We start from the raw sequence: 22,292 nt of genomic DNA, 5'->3' as shown, positions 1-22,292 counted from the left end.
GCAGCACATGTGATGATGATGTCCTACAGCAGCAGTAAATTTAAAAAAAAACAATTTCTCCTTTTTATCTTTCCCTCTCTGAAGCATTGTCTTCATTTCTCAGTGTATTTCTTATCTATTTCTCACAGTCTTTACTCTGTCGTTCATTTTTCTTTCTTCCCCCGTATTTACTCCCATTTTCCATCATAATTAATGAATCAATTCCTTGTTTCTTGTTCCCACTTTTTCTTTTCAGTTCTGTCAGTTGCACATTTTCCCTCTTTCTCCCTCTTGTACTGATGCTTGTGCATTACAATTCTCACTTCCTTTCATTTCTTTCATTTCTTTCTTTTCCTTTTTCCCATTTTTCTATTGGTTCTTTCCTTCTTCTCTCCTTCCTGTCTTGTTCACTGCTTTCTAATCTTCAGCCCTCCATTTTTCTCTTTTCCTCCAGGAAAACGGTCAACCAGGACACACATACATACACACACACACACACACACATATATATATATATATATATATATATATATATATATATATATATATATATATATATAGCTCATCACTGGACCCACTTCAGTTTGCCTACCAGCCTGGCATTGGAGCGGATGATGCCGTCATTCACCTCCTACATCGTTCCCTCGCTCACCTGGAGACCGCTGGAAGCACTGTGAGAATCATGTTCTTTGATTTCTCCAGTGCCTTCAACACTATTCTTCCCTCGGTTCTGAAGGACAAGCTGGTGAACTCTGGAGTGGACCATCACCTCACTACCTGGATTTTGGACTACCTCACCGACCGACCACAGTATGTGAGGACTCAGGGCTGTGTGTCGGACAGGGTCGTCTGCAGTACGGGGGCCCCACAGGGAACGGTTCTGGCTCCGTTCCTCTTCACCATCTACACTGCAGACTTCTCCCACAATTCCACCCAGTGCTTCCTGCAGAAGTTCTCTGATGACTCTGCAATAGTCGGCCTCATCACTGATGGGGACGACAAGGAGTACAGAGGACTGACTCAAGACTTTGTGGACTGGTGCCAGCTGAACTACCTCCAGATCAACGCCAGTAAAACCAAGGAGCTGGTGGTAGACTTCCGCAGGCACAAGCATTCTCCACTGCAACCACTGAACATCCAGGGTATGGACATTGAGGCTGTGGACAGCTACAGGTACCTTGGTGTTCATCTGAACAACAGACTGGACTGGACTCATAACTCAGACGCCCTCTACAGGAAAGGGCAGAGCAGGTTGTACCTGCTGCGGAGACTCAGGTCGTTTGGGGTGGAGGGCCCACTCCTGAAGACCTTCTATGACTCTGTGGTGGCTTCTGCTATCTTTTATGGCGTGGTCTGCTGGGGCGGCAGCATCTCTGCTGGGGACAGGAAGAGACTGAACAGGGTGATCCGAAGGGCCAGCTCTGTTCTAGGATGCCCTCTGGACCCAGTGGAGGTGGTGAGTGACAGGAGAACGGCGGCTAAGCTGTCATCCCTGTTGGACAACATCTCCCACCCCATGCAGCAGACTGTGACAGCACTGAGCAGCTCCTTCAGTGGGAGACTGCGGCACCCACGGTGTGGGACGGAGAGATTTCGCAGGTCTTTCCTCCCCACTGCTGTCAGACTCCACAACAAAGACTTTAACTGAACAAACACACACATCCACACATGTGCAATAACACTAAGTGCAATAATCTTTTCTGGCATCGTTGTATTTTTACTCAGTTGTATATAGCATTCGTATTCTATTTTTATCTTATTGTATATTTTTATTCTATTTTATTCTACTGTATATAGTATATTATTTTATTCTATTCTGTACAGCTGTGTACTGTATTTATTCTTATTGTATTCTAATTTTTGCCTCATAACTTTTGCACTGTCCACTTCCTGCTGTGACAAAACAAATTTCCCACGTGTGGGACTAATAAAGGTTATCTTATCTTATCTTATCTTATATATATATATATATATAAAAGAATAAACAAGGAGGTGGATATATATTTATCCAACTCCTTGTTTATTCTTTCACACATGTGTGCTTTCCCCCCACTTCCTCATAGCTGACCTTGGCAGACTGTGACGTCTGGAAGGTGACATCCGCTGCGATCCAGATTCCCCTCGACCTCTCTGCCTGAGTCCAGATTTTCTCCTGGCTGCCGTTCGCATGCAGCAGATAAACAGCCAGAGCCTGGTCCGTCTGATTGAAACCTGCATTTGCCAGAGTTATTTCTGGTTGGTGAATCATTCAGATCAGCTCCAGCAGAAGATTCACACATTTCAAATAAATGCCAACATGCAGGGAAAATATATGAATCTGTCGAGTTTCAGGGTGCAGCTCACCCCTCAAAGAGAAGTAAAATGTCAGACAGTACTTCATGTTCCCGGCTAGAGTTGGACCGATGAGGCGGCTAACGTAGCCGGAGCGTGGGCCCAGTCGGGAGTGAGCCAACAGGAAAGATCCTGGAGGGAGAAGACAGCATTTTATTTTCTTGCTAACTCTCTCTTCCTCGGAATCTGCTTGCTGTGATCGTTCCCATCACTGCTCACACCTGGTAATGATCTGCTGCTCAACTGTTTTTCAGTGGCAAACTGTGCTTTGTTTGCATGCATGGATGCTGTCGCCACGTGAAGGCAAAGAAATGTCTAAAAAGCCGACAGACCACCAAAACGCTGGCCTAAATTTCACAGCTTTGATGTTTGTTCACATCCACCGTCTAATGAGAACAATACCAGGCTGTTAATGCTCTGTGGTTCACTTGGTTTACCAGCTACAGTTCTGTGTAAAAGCCTTCATTTCTTTATGAAGGAGCCAGACTTTTTTGTATTTTTAAAAGTGGTCTTGAACAGCTTTCTGGGGGTATTTCAAAGTTTTTCTTTGACCATTGGCTGCTTTTTCACGCAGTTTTTAGTCCAATCTTTGTACCTGACAAAAGGAATATTTTGTTTGTTTTTTTTGTTTAAGCCACTTAACACTGAGATGAACCAGTGCTGTGTCTAAACATAACGAACAACTTTGCCAGTTTTAAACTCTTTAATCTTCTGGCACTTTGTTACTCGACAGGCATACAATAATATTTTTCAGACCAAAAGTGGAGAAAAGTGGAGGAAACTATCTACAGGTGATAAACAGCTAAAAGTCATGTCCTAGGAAATACAAAAAACAAATCCCCCAAACACCTGACATGGCACCTAAGAAATTCATCTGGCCTTTCACTTGATCTACACTGTTCTGTTAAGACTTATGAGTAATGGTTTCAGTGGAAGTGCCAGTCTTAAGAAAGGGAAATGAAAAACACACAATGGAGCAGAGCACTATAGACCATGGATTGGCCTTCCCAGGACCTCAGCATTATTGTAGCAATGGGGGATCATCTTTGCAGATAATGAAACAAAAGCCAACATCCAAAGGAAAACTCTCAATGCCCTCGATGTCACAAAGCTTGGAGAACTATTATCAAAGACTACTTAAAGAAATTTCAAGAAAACTCAACTACCCAGCAAACGTGCCCTCTTGGGGCCTGTATGAGGCCGCTGTGGGCAAACCCACAGTACTGGCATGAAATGTAGAGCACATCTGGGCCCACTGCGAGTAGGTGTGGATAAACCGTGGAACTAGGCAAGGCAAACCCACATTTTTCCACATGTGTGTACCCATCCAGGGCACATACCAGTTTTGCTCTTTGGGGCCTCTATGTGGGTTTTCTATGGTCAAGCCAATTATGTGTTGCCCATAGGAAACCTGGGTGATATGGTAGAATAAAAGATGTTTTACGAGTACTGGTCTGCTAGATGTTTTTGCTAACAAAAAGGATTCTTTGGTGGTGGAAAAAATCAGGACTTTCTCTCTGAGGCAGCCTCACAGTTGACCTATTCTGCTTGTATTGTTATTCTCGGACTCTAAATGCGTTTCATGATTCATGCATAATTACGTGCACATCAGCTTACCCTATTATTTGAAACTTGGGCCATTTTTAACAGTATTGTCACATTTTATATATGATAGGAAATACAGAAAAGTGTAATAAGTCCACTTTAAACAGTGGAAGTCCACGGTCAGATGTTGTTTCTCCACCTGCTCCTGTGGTGTGGTCTCCATTCCTGAATATGTTGGGCTTCACGGAGACTCTTCTCCACGGTGACTCCTTCGCCTGCTCCTGGGTGTAGAGGCAGAAACCAGACTCAAAATCACAGTTGGCGATAGAGGGGTCAAAAGTTGGCTCTGTAGAATAAATGCACAGAAACCGCAGGTTAATGTAGGATAAACACTTTTGTGGCTCCTGTTCAGTCCTTTAAACATTTGTATTCGATTTCATGTTAACATCTGTAGACCCTGTAGGATTAATCCTATATTAATCATGGTTATTTTCATCTTCTTAATCTACATGCAAACTCCCAAATTTTGATATATGAAAGACTTTATGACTTTACTGCTACTTGGATTTGGTGCTTTAAGATATTAATTAATTTAAATTCTTAAAATTTGGAGGCTTAAGATTGACCAAGTTTGACTATTTTACTGGTGACATTAGCGGTGAAAGAATAAGGGGCTTTATCTGCAGCTCACCAGTGTCTGTGGTGCAGAACTGCGAAGAAAAGGAAATATCATCAAGTGCAACACGTCCGCCACGTGGACTGTTAAACGCCACTTCAAAGACCACCTAAAGGGACATAAACAAAGTTGTAGGTCGTTATGTGTTCACACAGATGTGTTCATATTTACCTGTTAATGCACAGTAGTCGTAGTAGTTTAGTAGCAGTTTTAAGTCAAACCCCAAAAACTTTTTAAAACCAAATAAAGAACAAAAACATTTGTCAGACGAATGATGGAAGCACAAGAAGTTAAAGATAACCTAACATAGAGTCACTGCATTTAACCCTGCCCAGTTTACTGCCTACCAGAACATCTGTGTTATAGGTCATCATGTATACCTATGAGACCGCAAGCAGTTTATCAATTAATCTATCAATTAAGACTACCTTAACATAGATTACTCGTATTACTCCCTTTGTAGATACACTGGCGACTATATTACGTACACATGGAAAGAAATCCAAGTCACAGTTTAAAACAGTCACTCATTGATTGGTTTTTGTTTTTGTTTTTTTTACATTGTCAGAAACTTGTACTTTCAATTAATACTACACGACTAAAGCTACGGAACAATTAAAGATTTTAAAAGTTAAAATCCTGACTATTATGTGAATAACAGAGACGTTCAGTGAAATCCAACTCAATCATCTCTTGCATGTGGCCATAGAGACAGAGAAATATACATAAAAGATATGTAACATTTGTCAAACAATAACACAATTGATAGCACAATTAATGTTTTTTATATTTCCCCAATGACACTAGAGATGTGCTCTCCAATGTATTTTTGTTTGGATGGATGGATAGAAAAAGTGCAATCCAAATTACAAATGGAGGACTTTCACCTTCAAAGTAAAGTCAGTAAAGCACTAGGGTTTGCTTTGTGAATGTCCATGTGCCTGCCTTTTTTGTGACTGCATATACTTGTCTGCTGAGAATTAACATTTCAATGCGCCAGCTACACATGTGCTCCCGGCAGCGAACTTCAAGGGGTCTTCAAATAAGTATAAGAGCAATGACTGCTCAACCAGGTCTCCAGCTGTCTGCATTTGCAATGGGCCATATCAAGGCATAAAAGTTGGGCCTCACCACTGCAACCAACACGTTTTAAAATGTGCAACTTTCCCTTTGAAGGGAAAGGTTCTCTGTTTTTTGGTTTGCAAGTTCACAATTTCTCTTCTGCTCAGTGTTTACAGGCAAGTTGTTTTCTTCCGTGCAAAGTATGGGTGACCGTGGCAGTCTGCTAAAGTTCAAAGAGGTTTTTGTTATATACCTCAATAGCAAACTTTAAAAAAAAAAAAATTCAATCAGTTTTATTTATCTTGTAAAAAACCCACAACAACAGTTGTCTCCAGGCACTTTATACTGTAAGTCACATATATTACGTATATTGTTAGAGAGAGCATCTGGTGATTGTGGGGTCTCTTTTAACAGGAAGAGACTTTTGTTTTGGGGTTTGGGGAAAGACAAGACAGAAATAGGAGCACAGCACATAAGATAAGATAATTTTGAGCTCAAGAAATACATCATTGGAATTTATCTAAAAGAATCCAGCTTTAAAATTAGGTTCACAGCAGCAAAAGTATATCTTTAACTACCACTTAATTTATTTTTGCTTTTATAAGAAAAAAGCTGCCTCCTTTAAAAGTAGCGGTCTTGCTTTGTTCATTAAGTCATCACATAAGACTTCATAAGAGGTCTTGAACTGACCTGTACCGAGTAGGGTGCCTTCAGGTCCACCTGCACAGGTATCCACTCTCCAGGAATTTCTGTCCAGTCGTTTTGATTCTCCAACCCTGCCCTCCACAACTCCTGGTACTGACCCAGCTGGTCCCGGGTGAAAACAGAGAAGAGGTTTCCTATCTCACTGCGCTGGTACTGAAAACTCAGACAGCCGGACATCGGCACCTGCGTCATTGGAGACACCAGTTTGGCCACTTCTTTAAACGTCTTGCCGTAGATGGAGTCGACATACATGAAGTGACCTGAAAGGAATTCAGTGGGAGAGTTCTCTGGGTTTATTTAGGCCACGTAACCACTGATTTGGTGATTTCTAGATGTCTAAACACCTACGTCAAAGTCTTTAAAGCTTTAACAACTTTAAAACTTACAGTAATGTGTTGCTTTGACGCTGTCAGTCTGAAAGATAGGACCATTCTGGGTACATTTTGAATTATGTTTACCACTCTTGTCAAGTTAGAGCCATAGGACAAGTCATTACAGACCTTTGTTATGTTTGTAAAAGGTGAGCTGAGTCCAACTGGTGACCGTTCTACAGACCATTGAGGAAAAACGAAATGGTCTGTACCAGGATCAGGGGTATCAAATGCGAAGCCTGGGGCCCAGAATTAACCCTCCTAAGGATCCAGTCTGAATTGACTGAATTGCTTTGCAATTGAAGGCATAGTTCGGCGCTCTGCAATGGACTATGGGTCGGTCCATCTGTTAGGATAGGCTCCAGACCCACCATGACACTGAACTTGGTAAGCAGTTAAGAAAATGGATTAATACGTTTTGGGGCTTTTCTTGTTTTTCCCTTTTATTAGATGAACAAAGTGGAAACAGACTGGAAGGATAGACATTAGAGTTCCTGTAGAGAACTGGTTCCCAGTAGTTAAATTCCTTGGAGTTGTTAGTTTCCTTGCTTATTGATCCCACTTGTGGGTTCCACTTGAACTTGCACTCAACTGACTTCAGTTCGGAGGAAAATAGTGGCGCGGTCTTTAGAGTGCATATAAACATTACTTTTATTTTAATTGCACAAGAAGACAAGAGTGTAATTGTCTACTCTACTGCTAACACAAGTTTGACTCTTTGCAAGCATCTGCACAGACAAGCTAAGCCAAGAACCCTGAGTGACGTTAAAGCTGACCCCAGCCCTGCAGCCAGACCCTGAACCTCAATGGATAACAAACTGATGAGCAGTCAGGCTGCAGCCTCCGTTTCTACCTGTTCATGTTTCTAAAGTAGAATCACTGTAGCGATCGCTTTAAACTCTCTTTGTGCTGGTTTTGATCCTTGCTTCGTGTTGCTGGTTTTGTGTTCATTCCTAAATACTAAGGGAAAGATCATATGTGTATTCTCATTAGCCCAGGGATAGGTGTTGGTGTATGGGGCTGTAGCGATTAGTGATTAAGCAACGTACTACCTTATTATTAAGAACAGTGTTCTGTGTAATATGTGTAATAATTACTACCCAACATATATCACAATAGAGAAGGGAAATACTGACGACATTTGCATGAATGTAATGTCTTTCATATCCTGCTTAGTGATGGTGGTTAGTCCCAAAGCAGAGCCAGTGAGAAATCGAATCATAAGTGATATCGATAATGGAATCAGAATTGTTAAATAATTCGTACATACCATCCCTAGAGGTCATTACAAAGAATGCAGATTTGAAGCACTACCTAAAAACCTAGAAACTACATCCCATATGTTAAACTGTCTGATATATAATGATGAAATTTCACTTTTTAAAGTATCCCAGGCAGTTCATTATTGTATTTGTATGAGTGTACCTGTACTTTGACCCATTGTAGCCCTCGTTAACTTTGTGGTAGTTAGCTTATGAACTAAAACCAGTTTGACCCTTCACGAGTCATTAATAGTACACCCAGTAATTATATGTACAAATCACTCTTGCTCACCTGACCCGTTGTTGTATGTGTGATCATTTGGCATAGCATTGTGGAGAACCTGGACCCCGCCTCCTCCCACATACCAGTTTACATTGGCATTCCACTGGTTATTGTATCCACACAGGTGAGACTCCTCAAAATCACATTCTAGAGGCAGACAAATGAACAACAGACCCGCTGTTATGGGTGCGCACGTGAAAGCGTTTTCATGCTGTCGGAGCTTTGTAATGTGTGAGGATCAGGGTGCAGATGGTCTTCATCAAGGCGTACATATGTGGGTCATGTTTTTCTTTCAGTTTAAAGTAAGATGTGTGAGTGACATAAGTGTGAAGTCACCGACCCAGGCAGTATCCAGGGCTGATGTGGATCTCAAAGATGGCCACACTGCTCCCTTTGCTCGACCCAGGTTTACCTTCGATGACGACCTAATCAACGACACATGGTCAGTAATCCCCCGAAGTGAGGTCTGACATCACAAAGGCATCACATGAGGTTAAAAACAGTTCATTCGTGAACTATGCTGATAGCTAGTCTAGTTTTCCTAACTCTGATTTGCTTTAAAGTGGCGTGCAGATGAGGGAATGACACACAGGTCGATGGATAAGATATGTCATGCCTTTTAAGGTGTTAAGGTGGTTTTGGGGGAAAACGCTGAGACTGTTTTGCAGCAAGTGTGCAATAAAGCCAAAACTACAAGCTAAAAGTGGCTAAAAACCTCCAAAGTGAAAACAGCTTGATAATACTTTGTGGGTTTATTGGAGCATGCTCAAAAAGCGTTAATGTCAAGCATCCTCTTTAAGTAAATCATCATGTTCCTGTGGTGAACTACTATTTTCTTCTGCCTGCTGTGCTGCCCTGTCTCTGTCATCACCTTTACTGATGGCCTTCATCACTTAATCTTAGTTATTTCCTGTTTTACTCTGAGATTTTCTTTTCTCGCGTATCTTGTTTTTGTGTCCTATCTTTGTCTTCTCCCGTTTGAGATCGTCTGCCCTGCCCTCATTATTTGAACCTGCTTTTGATAGTTTCCACTTGTTCCCTGATATTCATTCATTTTTCTGTCTAGTACATTCCTTGTTTCCTGAAATCTTTTGTCTTTCCCTCTGTAACCTACACTTGGGTCCTCTCATCATATCCTGACATAAATGGAATATGTCCATTTGACAAGCAGATCAGTATAGTATGACCCCTATGAGCAAGCGCTTTGGCAACAGTGTGAAGGAAAAAACTCAGTTTTACAGGAAGAACGAGACCAGACCCAGGCTCAGGGAGGGCCGGCCATCTTCCGTGACTGGTTGGGGGTGAAGGAAGGAAAACAGCAATAATCAGAAATACAAAAACGTGCTCATCTAGTGAACTGCCGTGGCAATATAGATTAGTAAAACAATGCATCTTTCACCTTTTCAATTAAAACGTATTTTAATTTTTACTGGTTATTTTCTCAACCTCTGAGAAAGAAATATACACTCTATTACAGTTTACATGAAAAATCTGTTTTATTCCTGCCTATAATCTTAAAGAGGTTATAAAGGAGTTTGTTTATTTCATTCATGGATTGATCTGTCTGCTATTTTATTACTATGATGACGTTTTTCTGACTTGTGAAGTGATAAAGAGAGATATCAAAAAACAACATTTGATAGGGTTGTATTGTTGATTGTCATTTATGCTTAGAAATATTTACTCATATATGCTTAGAAGTATATAATCATTGGTGGATTGAAAGAATGCTTCATCCTAAAGAGGTCTGTATTAACTTTGTGTAGCTGTAGAAGGGAGTGCATACATTCCCCAGAGTGTCCTGGCATAGATCACACTCCCTAGGAGAGTTTATCTTTTCTTGTTGATTTATGGTATAGCAAGCACACGCATATCTGTTTAAGTATAAGAGCCTTTTGTTAGATGGAGTTAGACATCCTGGCACTAGCCTTGGGGAGTCTTCACAGGGTCACATCTTGACCTCACACAGATCACACACACACGCACACACACACACACACACACACACACACACACACACACACACACACACACACAGGCAAGGTACTCTTTGTGTGTATGTAGACGTCACATGTTAGTGAACTTATGCATATTCATGTAACCTCAATAAAAGGGCAGTGTACGGGAGAACGGACGAGAGCAACTGGGGCCAAGCGAAGGAACGGCGTTTGTCCGGTTCTCTCCCGTGCACGAGTACCATGAAGAAGTTTGCCTACTTGCGTCTTGCTTGCAGTGTAATTATATTGTCTTAACGTTCCAGCGGATGGGTTCAAGATACAAACCCATCATTAATTGGTCCTTCGATGCCGGCTCCCTGGGATCGCATTCACCGAGGGGGGGGAGAGGCACGCTGAAAGACTGACGTCAGCCAGGAAGTTCCTGTGGATTCGCTGTCTGTCCTTCTCCTCGATGAATGGCGATCGGCGGGATTCAGGCTGATATTACACGCTAAGCAACGCCAAGTAAGTTTAAAGAGGCCGACTCTATAACCGTGTCGTTGTGCAGTCTCCGCCATTTTGTGAGGCGTTGAGAAGTTCGCTGCTTTGTGGAGCGATAACTGGGTTAGTGTCCCGAAAAAGAAGTTTTGGTTAAATCGCCCAAGGGTCCCAAGCGTCCGGTGAGTGTCCGGTTTTGAAATCGCCCTGGGTGTGTGTCCCGAGCGTCCCTTCATTGGGTTTTGTCGCGCGAGTGGGTGAGCGTCCCACAGCTGGGTCAGGGTCCCGAGCGGTCCGGTGTGAGTCCGGAGTAGGCCTATTTTGTGTTATTGTCATTTTCGTCGTCGTTGTTGTTGTTGTGTGTGAGTGTGTGCGGAGCAGACCGCGTGGTGTGTGACGTCAGCAGCTGTTGTTGTTATCATGGGTTTCCTAAGCAGCCAGGAGTGTGTGGAAAAGGCCAGCCCACATCAGCAGCACTTGAGCTATGCTCTGGTGGGTGGCTTTCCCCCCACCCCTTGCTGACACAAAATGTTAACTCTTTAGCTTGCCCTGTTCGACAACAGCCTGTGTGCCAAACCATTGAGGTAGATAGTTGTTAAAAGTAACCTACATTAAGCTTGTGGTTGCTTAAATTCAGTACAATGACATGTGAGGAGAAGTGATATAGGTAAATATTTAAACTCATGAAGTGCATAGAGACACTTGACCTGTGTGGAAGACGGTCGTCTTATTATGAGCCATTGTTGAGATATACAGCACATCTGTGAAAACAACTAATATGCTGCAACTACTGTGTGATGTCGCGTTGCAGTTTTGTTTTTGTTTTTTGAGCTGATGAGCAAGCTACACATTATCAGATCAAGAGCTGTCTGAGAACTACTCAAAGAGAGGGAAACAGAGAGTGTGCAGCGTTTCCATGAGCAGTTTTTCTGCACCTTGACTCGTGTGTGTAGCATCAGCATCATGTTTTTGTTTATTTGTTTTGTTGGGTTAAAAATAATTAAATAAACGTGTGATCATGCTTATGGATCACCATGGCACATATCACCAGCCACGTGATTTATTTATGCAGATGAAAAAGTGAGTGTGAATGTGTTTGACATCACAGTGTTTCTGTGCACTGTGCAAAAGTAATTGCCTCTGATTGAGAAGAGAATTTATATTGTAGATGAAAAATAATCATAGGGAAAAGGTTTTGTGTTGATCAGCCAAAAACAACTACAATGTCATTTTCTGCTTTAAGAAAGGATTGTTTACACAAACACAGACAGAGAGAGAGAGATGTGTGTTGATTAAGCAGTGATGATGATAATGAACATGTCTTAGTTTGTCACTTTCAGGTGAAAAGCAGACCTGTAGCAATTTTCCACATGCAGCGGTCGGACGGAAGAAATTTATAGTTAAACATCATTGGAAACATGCAGGCCAAGTTCTGGCTGACTTATATACAGCGCAATGTGTTTCTCAACCTCACAAACTCACAAGCAAGCTCACTCCTCCCTGAAGAATGCAGCTCCAAAGCAATAACATGGCAGATAAAGAGACAGCATCAAGTCCTGAGCAAAAAGTCTCAGCAAGCAGCAGCAATGTGGACAAACAGCATCAGAGAAGAGCAAACCCATCATCCTGACTGATCGGATGAATGGCACTGTGTTTACAACAAGCTGCAACTTCACTATGCATGTGAAGAAAACTTTCGAGGAGAACTGAGGAGACTGTTGGAGTTTGACATTTGCCACCTGTGGAGCAAAATGGCAAGAAGAGACAGGGGAACACAGGACAAAGCTGAAGGAGAACTGCCGGCTGGGGACTGTTGAAGTGGGAGAGGACAAAAGAGTGAGAGGACAGAGTGAGAAGACTAGGTGAGAACACATAGGAATTATTTAATGTGGGAAATCAAAATTTGGGTTAGCAAACCTGGGGAAAAAGAAAGCTGACTGCTTAAGTTGGAAAATTGTGAAGGAGTCTGAAACATATACAAACATATACAAAATCACACAGAACATGCCTTAACCCTACTAATACAAACACAAAATAACTCATGAAGATTAGACATTTTAAGCGTGAGTCTGTTTATCATCTTGTCCAAGTCACCTCGTGTGATGCAAAGACCAGTGGAACTCATAGCACAGAACATGCTCTGTTGGAGATGCAGCTCCACAGACATGCTTGTTATCTTTCATCAGTGTTAAAATAGTGTCAATTTAGCAGACACTTGTTATCAAATACTGAATTTATCCAATAAAAAATTGACTCTCCAGGTTGCAGGACAACAGTTTAACTTTTGTGGGGAAAAAAGATCCTGGTTTGACCAACCAGTGATCAGACAATAAATTTAGTTGTTAATATAGTAAATTGGGAGAAGCTTCCTGCTTGATTGATGCAGCACAAGTTTACTACTAAATTTACTGTATGAGGGAAATTCTCTTTTAGTGATAACATTTTGAACATGCATTTCTGTCGTCCTGTCATCCTAGTGGGTTAATAGCTGATTCAAATTAGTTGATCGTTCTTAGATTAATGAAAGGTGACTGAATTCTAGTACGAGTGAATGGGATGTGTTGGAGTTTGTTGTGTGTTGAGTGGAGACTCTAAAACACTGAGTTTCCTGTTTTGATGTGCGAGTGAATCCTGTATTTAGATACACAACTCTGAATACATCAGAACAAACGTCTTTTGTGAAGTGCATGACAGCATGTCACATGTTTTATGATGAAGGGAAAAAGGAAAAATTGAATAAAATAGATCTGTGGCTTAAATGAGTGAAGAGCACAGACCGGGTGATTAAACTCATAGCTAATAAGACATTAGGGTTATGTTGTGTGTTGTGCAGTTGATGGTTGGTTTGGAGTGAATCTAGCTGATGATTCTTCTCCTGTTGTGAAGATGATGAGGAGTTTGTGTCATGACTTAACAAGGCCTTTTTATTTTGATACTTTCACAGTGCACTGAGAGTTTGGTTTGATAATCTCTGTTATTTTTTATTTTTCATTTTTGAACAAGCACTGATTTTGCTTGTGAATTTCTTTTCTTTGAGCAGATCTGCAAGTCGGGAATTAAAAGCGTTACACATCGTCAAGAAAATTGTTGCAAGTGAGTTTCTCCACATTTAAAATGGGCTCAGGAGAAAGCCACTTATTTGGGACAATTAGGAAATGAGAGTCCCCCCCCCAAAAAGGATTCAACGAGGAAATCCAGTCTAAATTATTTTTCTTTTTGAAATAACGTCGTTTTGCTGAGCGTGGAAACGAATGCGATGATAATTTCCACAATTAGCAAAAGAAGGAACCACTGACTGAATGAGTAAGAATTTTAAAATAACTGACTGACTGACTGAACATGATTGTGTGAAGTTAACCCCCACCTGACAAAGGTGCAGATGAACCCATGTGTTTCCTTTTACAGGAGCAGAAAGATGACAGCAACACTCGAGGTTGCATGATGATTTAACCTTTTAAATGCCATTTTCTGTGTCTGTGCATTTATCAGGTGTGTTATTCATAGGCTTGAGTTGCTCACAGAGATAACTGTGACAAAGTATGCATACGCCTGCGCAAGCGCTAATATTTGCATTTTCTTTTCTTACAGCATGCCAGTTCTTCATGTGAATTGATAATGCGATTTATACCAGGACAACTGGTTGATGTTTTTTCCTACTACAGGATTTCTGGGTTTATGTGTGAGGAAAACTGTGTTTACCGGTTATGAGTAGTGATGCTGTTACATTGTGTTTTTGGGAAAATGTGACGGTTACTTTGATGATATGAATAACATATTTTCCACAGCAATGGATGGTTGATTTTATGGTGTTTTTATGGCACCTCTGGAATGTGGTTGGCCGACGCCTGCCCACCAGGATAATCAATGTGTGTTGCTAATGTTTGTTTTTTGAGACTGCATGTACAAGATTCAGCAGAAGCGGACAAGTGACATGAGACAAACAAATAAGAGATGCGGTGTTATGGAATAGTTAATATGGGCTCATTTGCTGGCCACTCTTGAGCCCATAAATAATATATGAGTGGAGTGACTTTGCTTAAGAGCAGTCACCGATTACATTAATGTTGCCTGAGTACATGGGATGATCCATGTCTGAGGCGACTTATGAAAATAATTGTAGTTTACTGATTTGAGAAAACCTGCACATGACACTTGTCTTGCTGATGTTGAATGCTTATTGTTCTTATGATACAATTGTTTACAGGTATGTAGTTTGATTTCACTTCCAGATCTTGTTTTCCAGGCCATGATGGTGTGTATGCAGGCTCCTGGGAGAGCCCGGTGTTAAGCAAACTTAATATGCAAAACACACTAGCATTTTTGTTGCAGGATTATAGGTCCAGGGTGGTGCTGCTCCTGGGGAGGAGATGCCCTGATGTTGCCTGGGATATGATCTAGCTAATCTTTTTCTTTAAGACAGGAATCCAGGTTTGGTGAGTTGACGCATGGGTGTGTCCATGCGTCAAGAGGAGGGGTCCAAGGATTAACAATGTTTTTTATTAAACAATGTTTTCTATTATTGTTGCAGTGATTTGTGTGATTAACCGTTTATTTACAAGTATTAAACCTATGCAAGTGGTGCATCCATGTTCAGATGAGGCTTTGATGGCCTATAAGTGAAGTTCACTGAACTAAAGAATGTTGTTTGATGATTGTTGACATGCTCTCCAAATAGAAGTTTTCCCTCCTAGCAAGGAAATACAGGTGCAGCAGTAATCTCCTGAGAAATCTTAAGAGGCCCAGTGAGAAGCAAGAACCATTCCAGGCATAGCTGACAGCCCAGGCAGTGGTTGAGGTCAAAGGTCGAGCTGGTTGGGGCCCATCATGAGATCAGACTTTGGAGCCACAGCAAGGACCATGAAACTGCGTTGGACTGAGAGCTGTGCCACGGGGGGTTTCCAGAGGCCAACAGAGGAGATTGTGGACAACAGACGGGCACCTGAAGGATGAGGGGAGCGTGCCAAGCTCCATCGACAACGCAGAGGGAGTCTAAGGATGACATCATGATTCTGTGAAAAGCACAGGAACCAGAAGCTATGGTGGTGATAACAGCAGTTTCCTATGAGGTCTGCAGCTTTGGAAATAGCTGAGACCCATGTTGACAAACAACAAAACTAACTGGTATGTTTGAATGTTTATTCTACATACATTTGGACTCTGGTCCTATGGACAATGATGGAAACAACTGGAAGAGACATTCATGACGCCCTGCAGAACTCAAACCACTCTGCAGAGAGACATGTGATTTGCACACCCGGAGGAAGCATCACCAAGCTGAGATGTTTTTGAAAATGTTACTTTCTTATTTTCACTATTAAATTAACAATTTCTTTGGTTGCTTGTAGGATGCAGGTTGCCATTGGATGAGATTAATGAGGAATGGGATAACTGCTAATACATTTGTTAAACTGTGTACTTTTACAGTAATTTAGGGTGATTGGACATATGCTGAATATAACAATGTTTGCCTTAAAGCTGTCAGACATGAGGTATTCATAACTGGGGACTTTTCTAGCATAAATGTCGAAAAGGGGGGAATGATAGGGTTGTATTGTTGATTGTCATTTATGCTTAGAAATATTTACTCATATATGCTTAGAAGTATATAATCATTGGTGGATTGAAAGAATGCTTCATCCTAAAGAGGTCTGTATTAACTTTGTGTAGCTGTAGAAGGGAGTGCATACATTCCCCAGAGTGTCCTGGCATAGATCACACTCCCTAGGAGAGTTTATCTTTTCTTGTTGATTTATGGTATAGCAAGCACACGCATATCTGTTTAAGTATAAGAGCCTTTTGTTAGATGGAGTTAGACGTCCTGGCACTAGCCTTGGGGAGTCTTTACAGGGTCACATCTTGACCACACACACACACACACACACACACACACACACACACACACACACACACACACAGGCAAGGTACTCTTTGTGTGTATGTAGACGTCACATGTTAGTGAACTTATGCATATTCATGTAACCTCAATAAAAGGGCAGTGTACGGGAGAACGGACGAGAGCAACTGGGGCCAAGCGAAGGAACGGCGTTTGTCCGGTTCTCTCCCGTGCACGAGTACCATGAAGAAGTTTGCCTACTTGCGTCTTGCTTGCAGTGTAATTATATTGTCTTAACGTTCCAGCGGATGGGTTCAAGATACAAACCCATCAACATTTAAAAAAGAAATTTAGCTGTTCTTGACACAATGTGTATTCAAATTAGTGTAGCCTATTACGATGAAGAGTGCCTCAGCTGGATGGTGTCTATTTATACTAGAAGTTTTGTTTTTTTTGTCTTATTTATTTTTTGCTTTAATTTATGGAAGCATGAATATTTCTGGCACCGCAAGGTGGCAAGAAATGCCAGAAATAGGGTTACTCCTTCAAAATTAGTTATTAGAAGTCACTGGCAGAAAGTCTTCATATTTAAAGGTGGGAAATACAGTCCTACCAGTGCATCTCAATCTAAAAAATAATTGGAATATTTTGGCTGCAGCTTTGAAGTTGAACATTTTAAATTTAAGGTGAAGCATCAAAAACTGCAGTTCCTTGAGCGGCCACTTGAGTCTGATCTAAAAGTGAGGCAGCCTCCACAGATTCCCATGTTAAAACGCCCAAATTCACAGAAAAAATAAGCATATTTTAGATGTAGATGGGTACAATCATATGCTTTTATTTCAATAGCCAGTTTATCTCTTACAACAAGCAGGTTTGCTTTTGTTATTCGGTTATTCGCAGGTATCTGTTTCCCTGCACAACCCCCGTACTGTCCACAGATGCAGCTTGCCATCATTAACTAATAACCCTTCATTCTCTCATCCAGTGCCTCTAAAAACAATACAACAGCACTTAAACTTAGCCAAGTATGTCCCATCTTTAGCAAACTAACACTACCTCCATCCCTAAGTCAAGCTAGCTTTTTTTTCCAATAACAAAAGTTAATGCTGGGTGGATTTATTTCATTGAGTGGGAGTAAATAGCACAATGCTTCAGCAGTTGGTGTGAAATCTAAACCTCTGGCACATGAATTTTCTTCACCCAGGTCTGGACTGAAATGTGTTTATGCACTGAGGGGCCTGCACATAGCACAGGTCTGGAATAGCCTGATGTAGGTCACAGACCCTGTCAGACTCAGCTCTGCCTCTGCATATAGTGTAAACATGTGCTGTACTTTTCCCAGAGTGTTTGGATAATTACAAGCATGTTTCATACTCGCTTCAATTTAGGTCTGCATGTGTCACTTTAACCTGCATGTGTCGTTTCAATGAGAGATTGAGAGGTTTTCTGCACATGTGCAGGTTAGAAAATCGGCTGTCTGACTGCATCTTCAGTCTTTAAAAAATAAAAACAGGAAAGTGTGAGTAAATATTTAGTATGTTTTAGTTTTACCTTTCTTTGCACTCATTTTCTCTCATTAGTTGGTAACCTGTGAGAAAGTTGAACTGAAGTGCAGTGGGATTTCTTGTAAGATCACACATTTATTCTTATATTATTGCAAGTTTTTTTTCTTGCACAACTAGACAGCTGGGTGTTTATCAGCGGAGTCCCAGGATGAACATTTTCCATTTTATACCTTTTCTTCCGGCTGTAATCTACCCAACCATTCCCCTTTCAGTACCTAAGAATAGCTTAGCTGTTGTACCTTTTATATTTTGAAAAGAGATATAACAGCCCTGAGCTTCTGGTGGAACTTCAGCCATGTTTTGGTACATTTTAATCTGATCTCTTTCTTAAACAAAGATTAGATACTATTTGAAAAGTGTTTTACCCTGTAAGGCTCTGTATTGTTCTGCAGGTCGATGCTTGAGACCACCCAGCTGTCGGAGGGCAACCGGCTGCTCCACAGCGGCCTGTCAAAGCTGTTCCCCTCGGTGCGCTGCAGGACCTCCAGGCTTCCTGGCTCTGTGATCTGATAGACAAGCCTCAGGCAGCTCCACTCACCATGCTCCAAACGGGGACTCAGCAGCACCCCTATGATCTCTCGCTGTGGGTCAGCACCACTGCCTATGTAGTCCTCCTGATCCTCATTCACGGCTGCTTCCACTGTGACAAAACGGCCTGAACAAATGGATTACAAATACAGCATTTCATTCATTATAAACAAAGCATGATCAAGAGCATTTTTATGGCAGCTGCTGCCTGATCTTCCCCCCCCCCCCCCCCCTGCTGCTGTACAAATCTTTAATATTTGTGCCACAAATAAGGTTCTTAAGTTAAGTAATGTAGTCTCCTCATTTCCAGCTCCATATTTTTTTTTTATAAATTTTGAGTAAATTTTGCATGGTTCACAGTGTAAATTATCACTGTTTGACTGTTAGTGGGCCTTCAGTTTATCCTGTCTGAAACAGACTGTTTTAGCTCCTGCTGCTTTAAGCTAGCTTCTTTCTGATTGGTTCTCTGACAAAAGCAACTTTTGAAAACTTGCATAAGAAAAACCATAAGAAAAAATGTCTGAAACTGGGTGTTTAGGGCAGTCAGAAGCTGATCTTTTGGCCCAGAGTGGCTAATATTACATAAGCTAACCTTTGGCTGCCTTTGATATCAGCAGCCACCACTCTAATATCACATATGTCAGTAAGGAAAAGCTTGGTGACGTCTTGCTTTAAAGCAAACGTTTTAATGTTTGGAATAAGACTTTAAAAACTTTCAGCCCTTTGGAGGTACATTTCTTATTGTTCATTTCTCCATAAAAATGCTCTGGAGGCAGATTTTTAACAGCACACTCAGTACCAGCTATAAGTATCTGTCAGCTGTAAAACTAATTGGAAATATAGACCCTTCATGAGAAGGGCCAGGCATAAAAAGATGCACAACAACATGATAATAGATAATAAAATGCAGATGGATCATCAGAAAAGCAGCTTTAGTCTTTTATTGCAGATACATCCTATCTGGAAGATCTGTTTCTTGTGATGTTGCTTCCTGCGTTTACGACCCTTTGGTCAGCAGGAGGTCACACACACACACACACACACACACACACACACACACACACACACACACACACACACACACACACACACACACACACATATATGCATACAGTGCCTTGTCTTTGTAACCAAGGAGGGTTACGAGGGGAGGTGTTTGTAAACGTTCTCAATAAAAGCCAGAGGAGGCCGGATTTGGGGTCATTTCATGGTAGACACCAACGAGGCCTCCCTTGCAAGTAAATCAATCAATCGCTGACTGTCTTGTTTTCTTCATGATGAATAAGTCTCTAAACCAGTGGGGCTTGTGGAAACACAGACCCAACAATTAATTTCTGCGTTTTGGCAGTAATTTCAGTTCAATACTTACTAGAGAAAAGTTACTAAAGGGGTGTGCACTGTTAAGAAAACACATGTAGAAAAGGTTGCACTGTGGACCTAAGTCTGTACAGAAATGTGACTAAAAACCTAAAGTACTGAAAACCCATGTTTCACTGTAATACAAGAGAGACCCTTACAGTCCAGTTTTTGGTTTTCACAGGACTCTATGCAGTCCTTCCTGCTTCCATAGGAATTAAGGGGGCACACAGGCAGGTGCTGCTAATCAAATGCACTTAATTAAGCGATCATCAGTAGATCTCAGCAAATTCACTAAGGTCAAACTGTGCAAGGCTCAGAGAAAACCCAAGAGCTATATTTCAGATTCTACAAACCTCATTTAGCATGCTAAATGTTGACAGTACAATGAGAAAAAACATCTGATCAAACAAATCTACAACAGAAAGGCTGAAGGTCACGGTGTTTCAGTATCCCAGTGAAAGTCTGTGTGCAAAATCAAATTCTTGGAAACCTCAATGAACTGATACAACATTGTTCAGAAAGATGGGTCGAAATTCCTCCGCAAAGTGAGAAACTGATGAATTCATACAGAAAACAATTACTTTAGGTTATTTCTAATAAAAGGTGGTTTTATAGCCAGAAAAATCATGGGGTGCACTTAGTGTTTTCACAGGACTGCACATGCATTAGTAAATTTGGCCCAAGGTCACACATTTTAGTTTCTGGTAGAAATCAAGGTACATACTGTAACTTTTATACCGTTTGTGGCTTACTAACAAGCTAGTAATTTGCTAACTATATATTATATATCTACTAATTTGCTAGCTTGTGAGAGTACAAACTGAAAGGCACTAGCAAATTAACAGAGTTGGGTGTTGTTGTTGCCGGACCTGAAATCATATTAGCTGATCCACACAGTGCAGCCACACTAATTAACTGAGTTAAATATGAACACAGAGGCAGCTAACAGGCTCACTGATCGATGTGCAGGTTTGGACGTTCTGACAGAAATAAGCTCTAAATCCCAGCATCAGTTTGTGTTTAAATGCTTGGAATTATAAAATGTGTCTGAGCCAGCTCCAGATAATATGCAAAAATCAATCATTTTCTTTACACTTTCTGTTTAAGGACTAGAACCTGTTAAAAATCAGATGTAGTGTTACTGCACATTTCTATCTGAAAAAAGTTATAGAAAACCCAGATTTACGGGATGTGACATTTTGCATCAGGATTCATGGCCAAAGTCAGGACACTTTGAGTCAGAGCATCATAAAATCCACCTCAGCAACTCTTTTCTGCTCCAGGGTCCTCCGAGCTCTTCTTAGTGGTCTGTCATTTATTATTTGTCCCTGTGGAATGCCCTGCTGCCCCGGGGCTCCTGAACACACTCACACACAGAGGACTGAGATGATTTCAGTTTGGAAAATTCAATGTTTCTTTTCTTCCCCCAGTAAACTGCAGTTGTTTATATTTAAAAACTGAATCAACAGATGTTAAAACCTCAAACTGATGCAATGTCTTGATTAGATCATCCCAATGCCTGATTTGGTTTCAAGCAGAGTAAAAAGGGTACATAAAAACTGCTTTATACATACATTTGACATGACTTCACTGCTCCTGTTCTGGCTGCGCAGAGCAATGAAAGGGATAAAGAGCAGTGGAGGAAAGGAAAAGAAATGAGCAGGAACTAAGCACACTATTAATGCACCAAATACACCGACTTCTCTGGCACGCCAGCGGCATTAGCAACAAAGATGGAAACAGGAAAACACAGAGTATCCCAGACAGAAGCAGAGCAATTTTTGGACAAAGTGGGCTGTGAGCAAACATCGTAGTGGGGAAAAAGTGGTAATTAGAGGTTTTCTTCAGCAGGATTTGGAGCAGCAGGATAGAGCCATGATAGAAATTCTGCCTCACCAGTTACATGGCTCAAGATTAGAGATAAAGAGTTTTTTTGTTTGTTTGTTTTTATGACTGATATCATCTAACCTCTCATCACCCACCAGATCATAGGTGAGTAAGGGCTAGTGTTAGGGACTGATTTAACCACGAGCTAAATAGACTCATTTTCAGAAACTAGAAAATTTTGCCTCTAAAATGAAGCTTCTTTTATTTTTTTTGCAGGATGTTAACCTACCTCTAACCTTAACCATACCCTTGAATAGATGGGTTCTCAGTCATCCAGGTCATGGTTGCCTTCTCATTCAAAAGGCTTCTTCAGTTCTAAAAACTGATGAGGAGTCCCAGGTATTCATATGTTAGCTCATGTGAGTCTAACCGCTCATTTGACAGGTCGGTATCAAGGACTTTCAGGACCACCTCCAAGGTGAAAGCCGCACTAGCAGTTAAATGTCTGGGACTCCACATCAGCTGTTAGAA

General features: G+C 41.3%; 1 protein-coding gene across 1 annotated transcript in view; it reads right to left on the bottom strand.

Moving 5' to 3' along the window:
• LOC146705500 (MAM domain-containing protein 2-like) overlaps positions 1 to 22,292 on the bottom strand; it is a 29,369-nt gene that overhangs the window by 4,222 nt on the left and 2,855 nt on the right. The window contains exons 3-10 of the mRNA XM_085463181.1: positions 18,413 to 18,702; positions 8,555 to 8,639; positions 8,224 to 8,361; positions 6,284 to 6,558; positions 4,547 to 4,640; positions 4,055 to 4,201; positions 2,323 to 2,442; positions 2,048 to 2,190 (exon numbers count right to left, since the gene is read on the bottom strand). Of these exons, the coding sequence (XP_085319307.1) occupies positions 2,048 to 2,190; positions 2,323 to 2,442; positions 4,055 to 4,201; positions 4,547 to 4,640; positions 6,284 to 6,558; positions 8,224 to 8,361; positions 8,555 to 8,639; positions 18,413 to 18,702 (1,292 nt within the window). The remainder of the gene's footprint in view (positions 1 to 2,047; positions 2,191 to 2,322; positions 2,443 to 4,054; positions 4,202 to 4,546; positions 4,641 to 6,283; positions 6,559 to 8,223; positions 8,362 to 8,554; positions 8,640 to 18,412; positions 18,703 to 22,292) is intronic.

This window comes from Copadichromis virginalis, linkage group LG7, assembly GCF_057382275.1.
Source record: "Copadichromis virginalis isolate Kocher_CV1m ecotype Utaka linkage group LG7, C_Virginalis_male_GT1.1, whole genome shotgun sequence".
Taxonomy (NCBI): domain Eukaryota; kingdom Metazoa; phylum Chordata; class Actinopteri; order Cichliformes; family Cichlidae; genus Copadichromis; species Copadichromis virginalis.
Note: the sequence above shows the minus strand (reverse complement) of the source record. Positions and strands in the feature narration are given on the sequence as shown.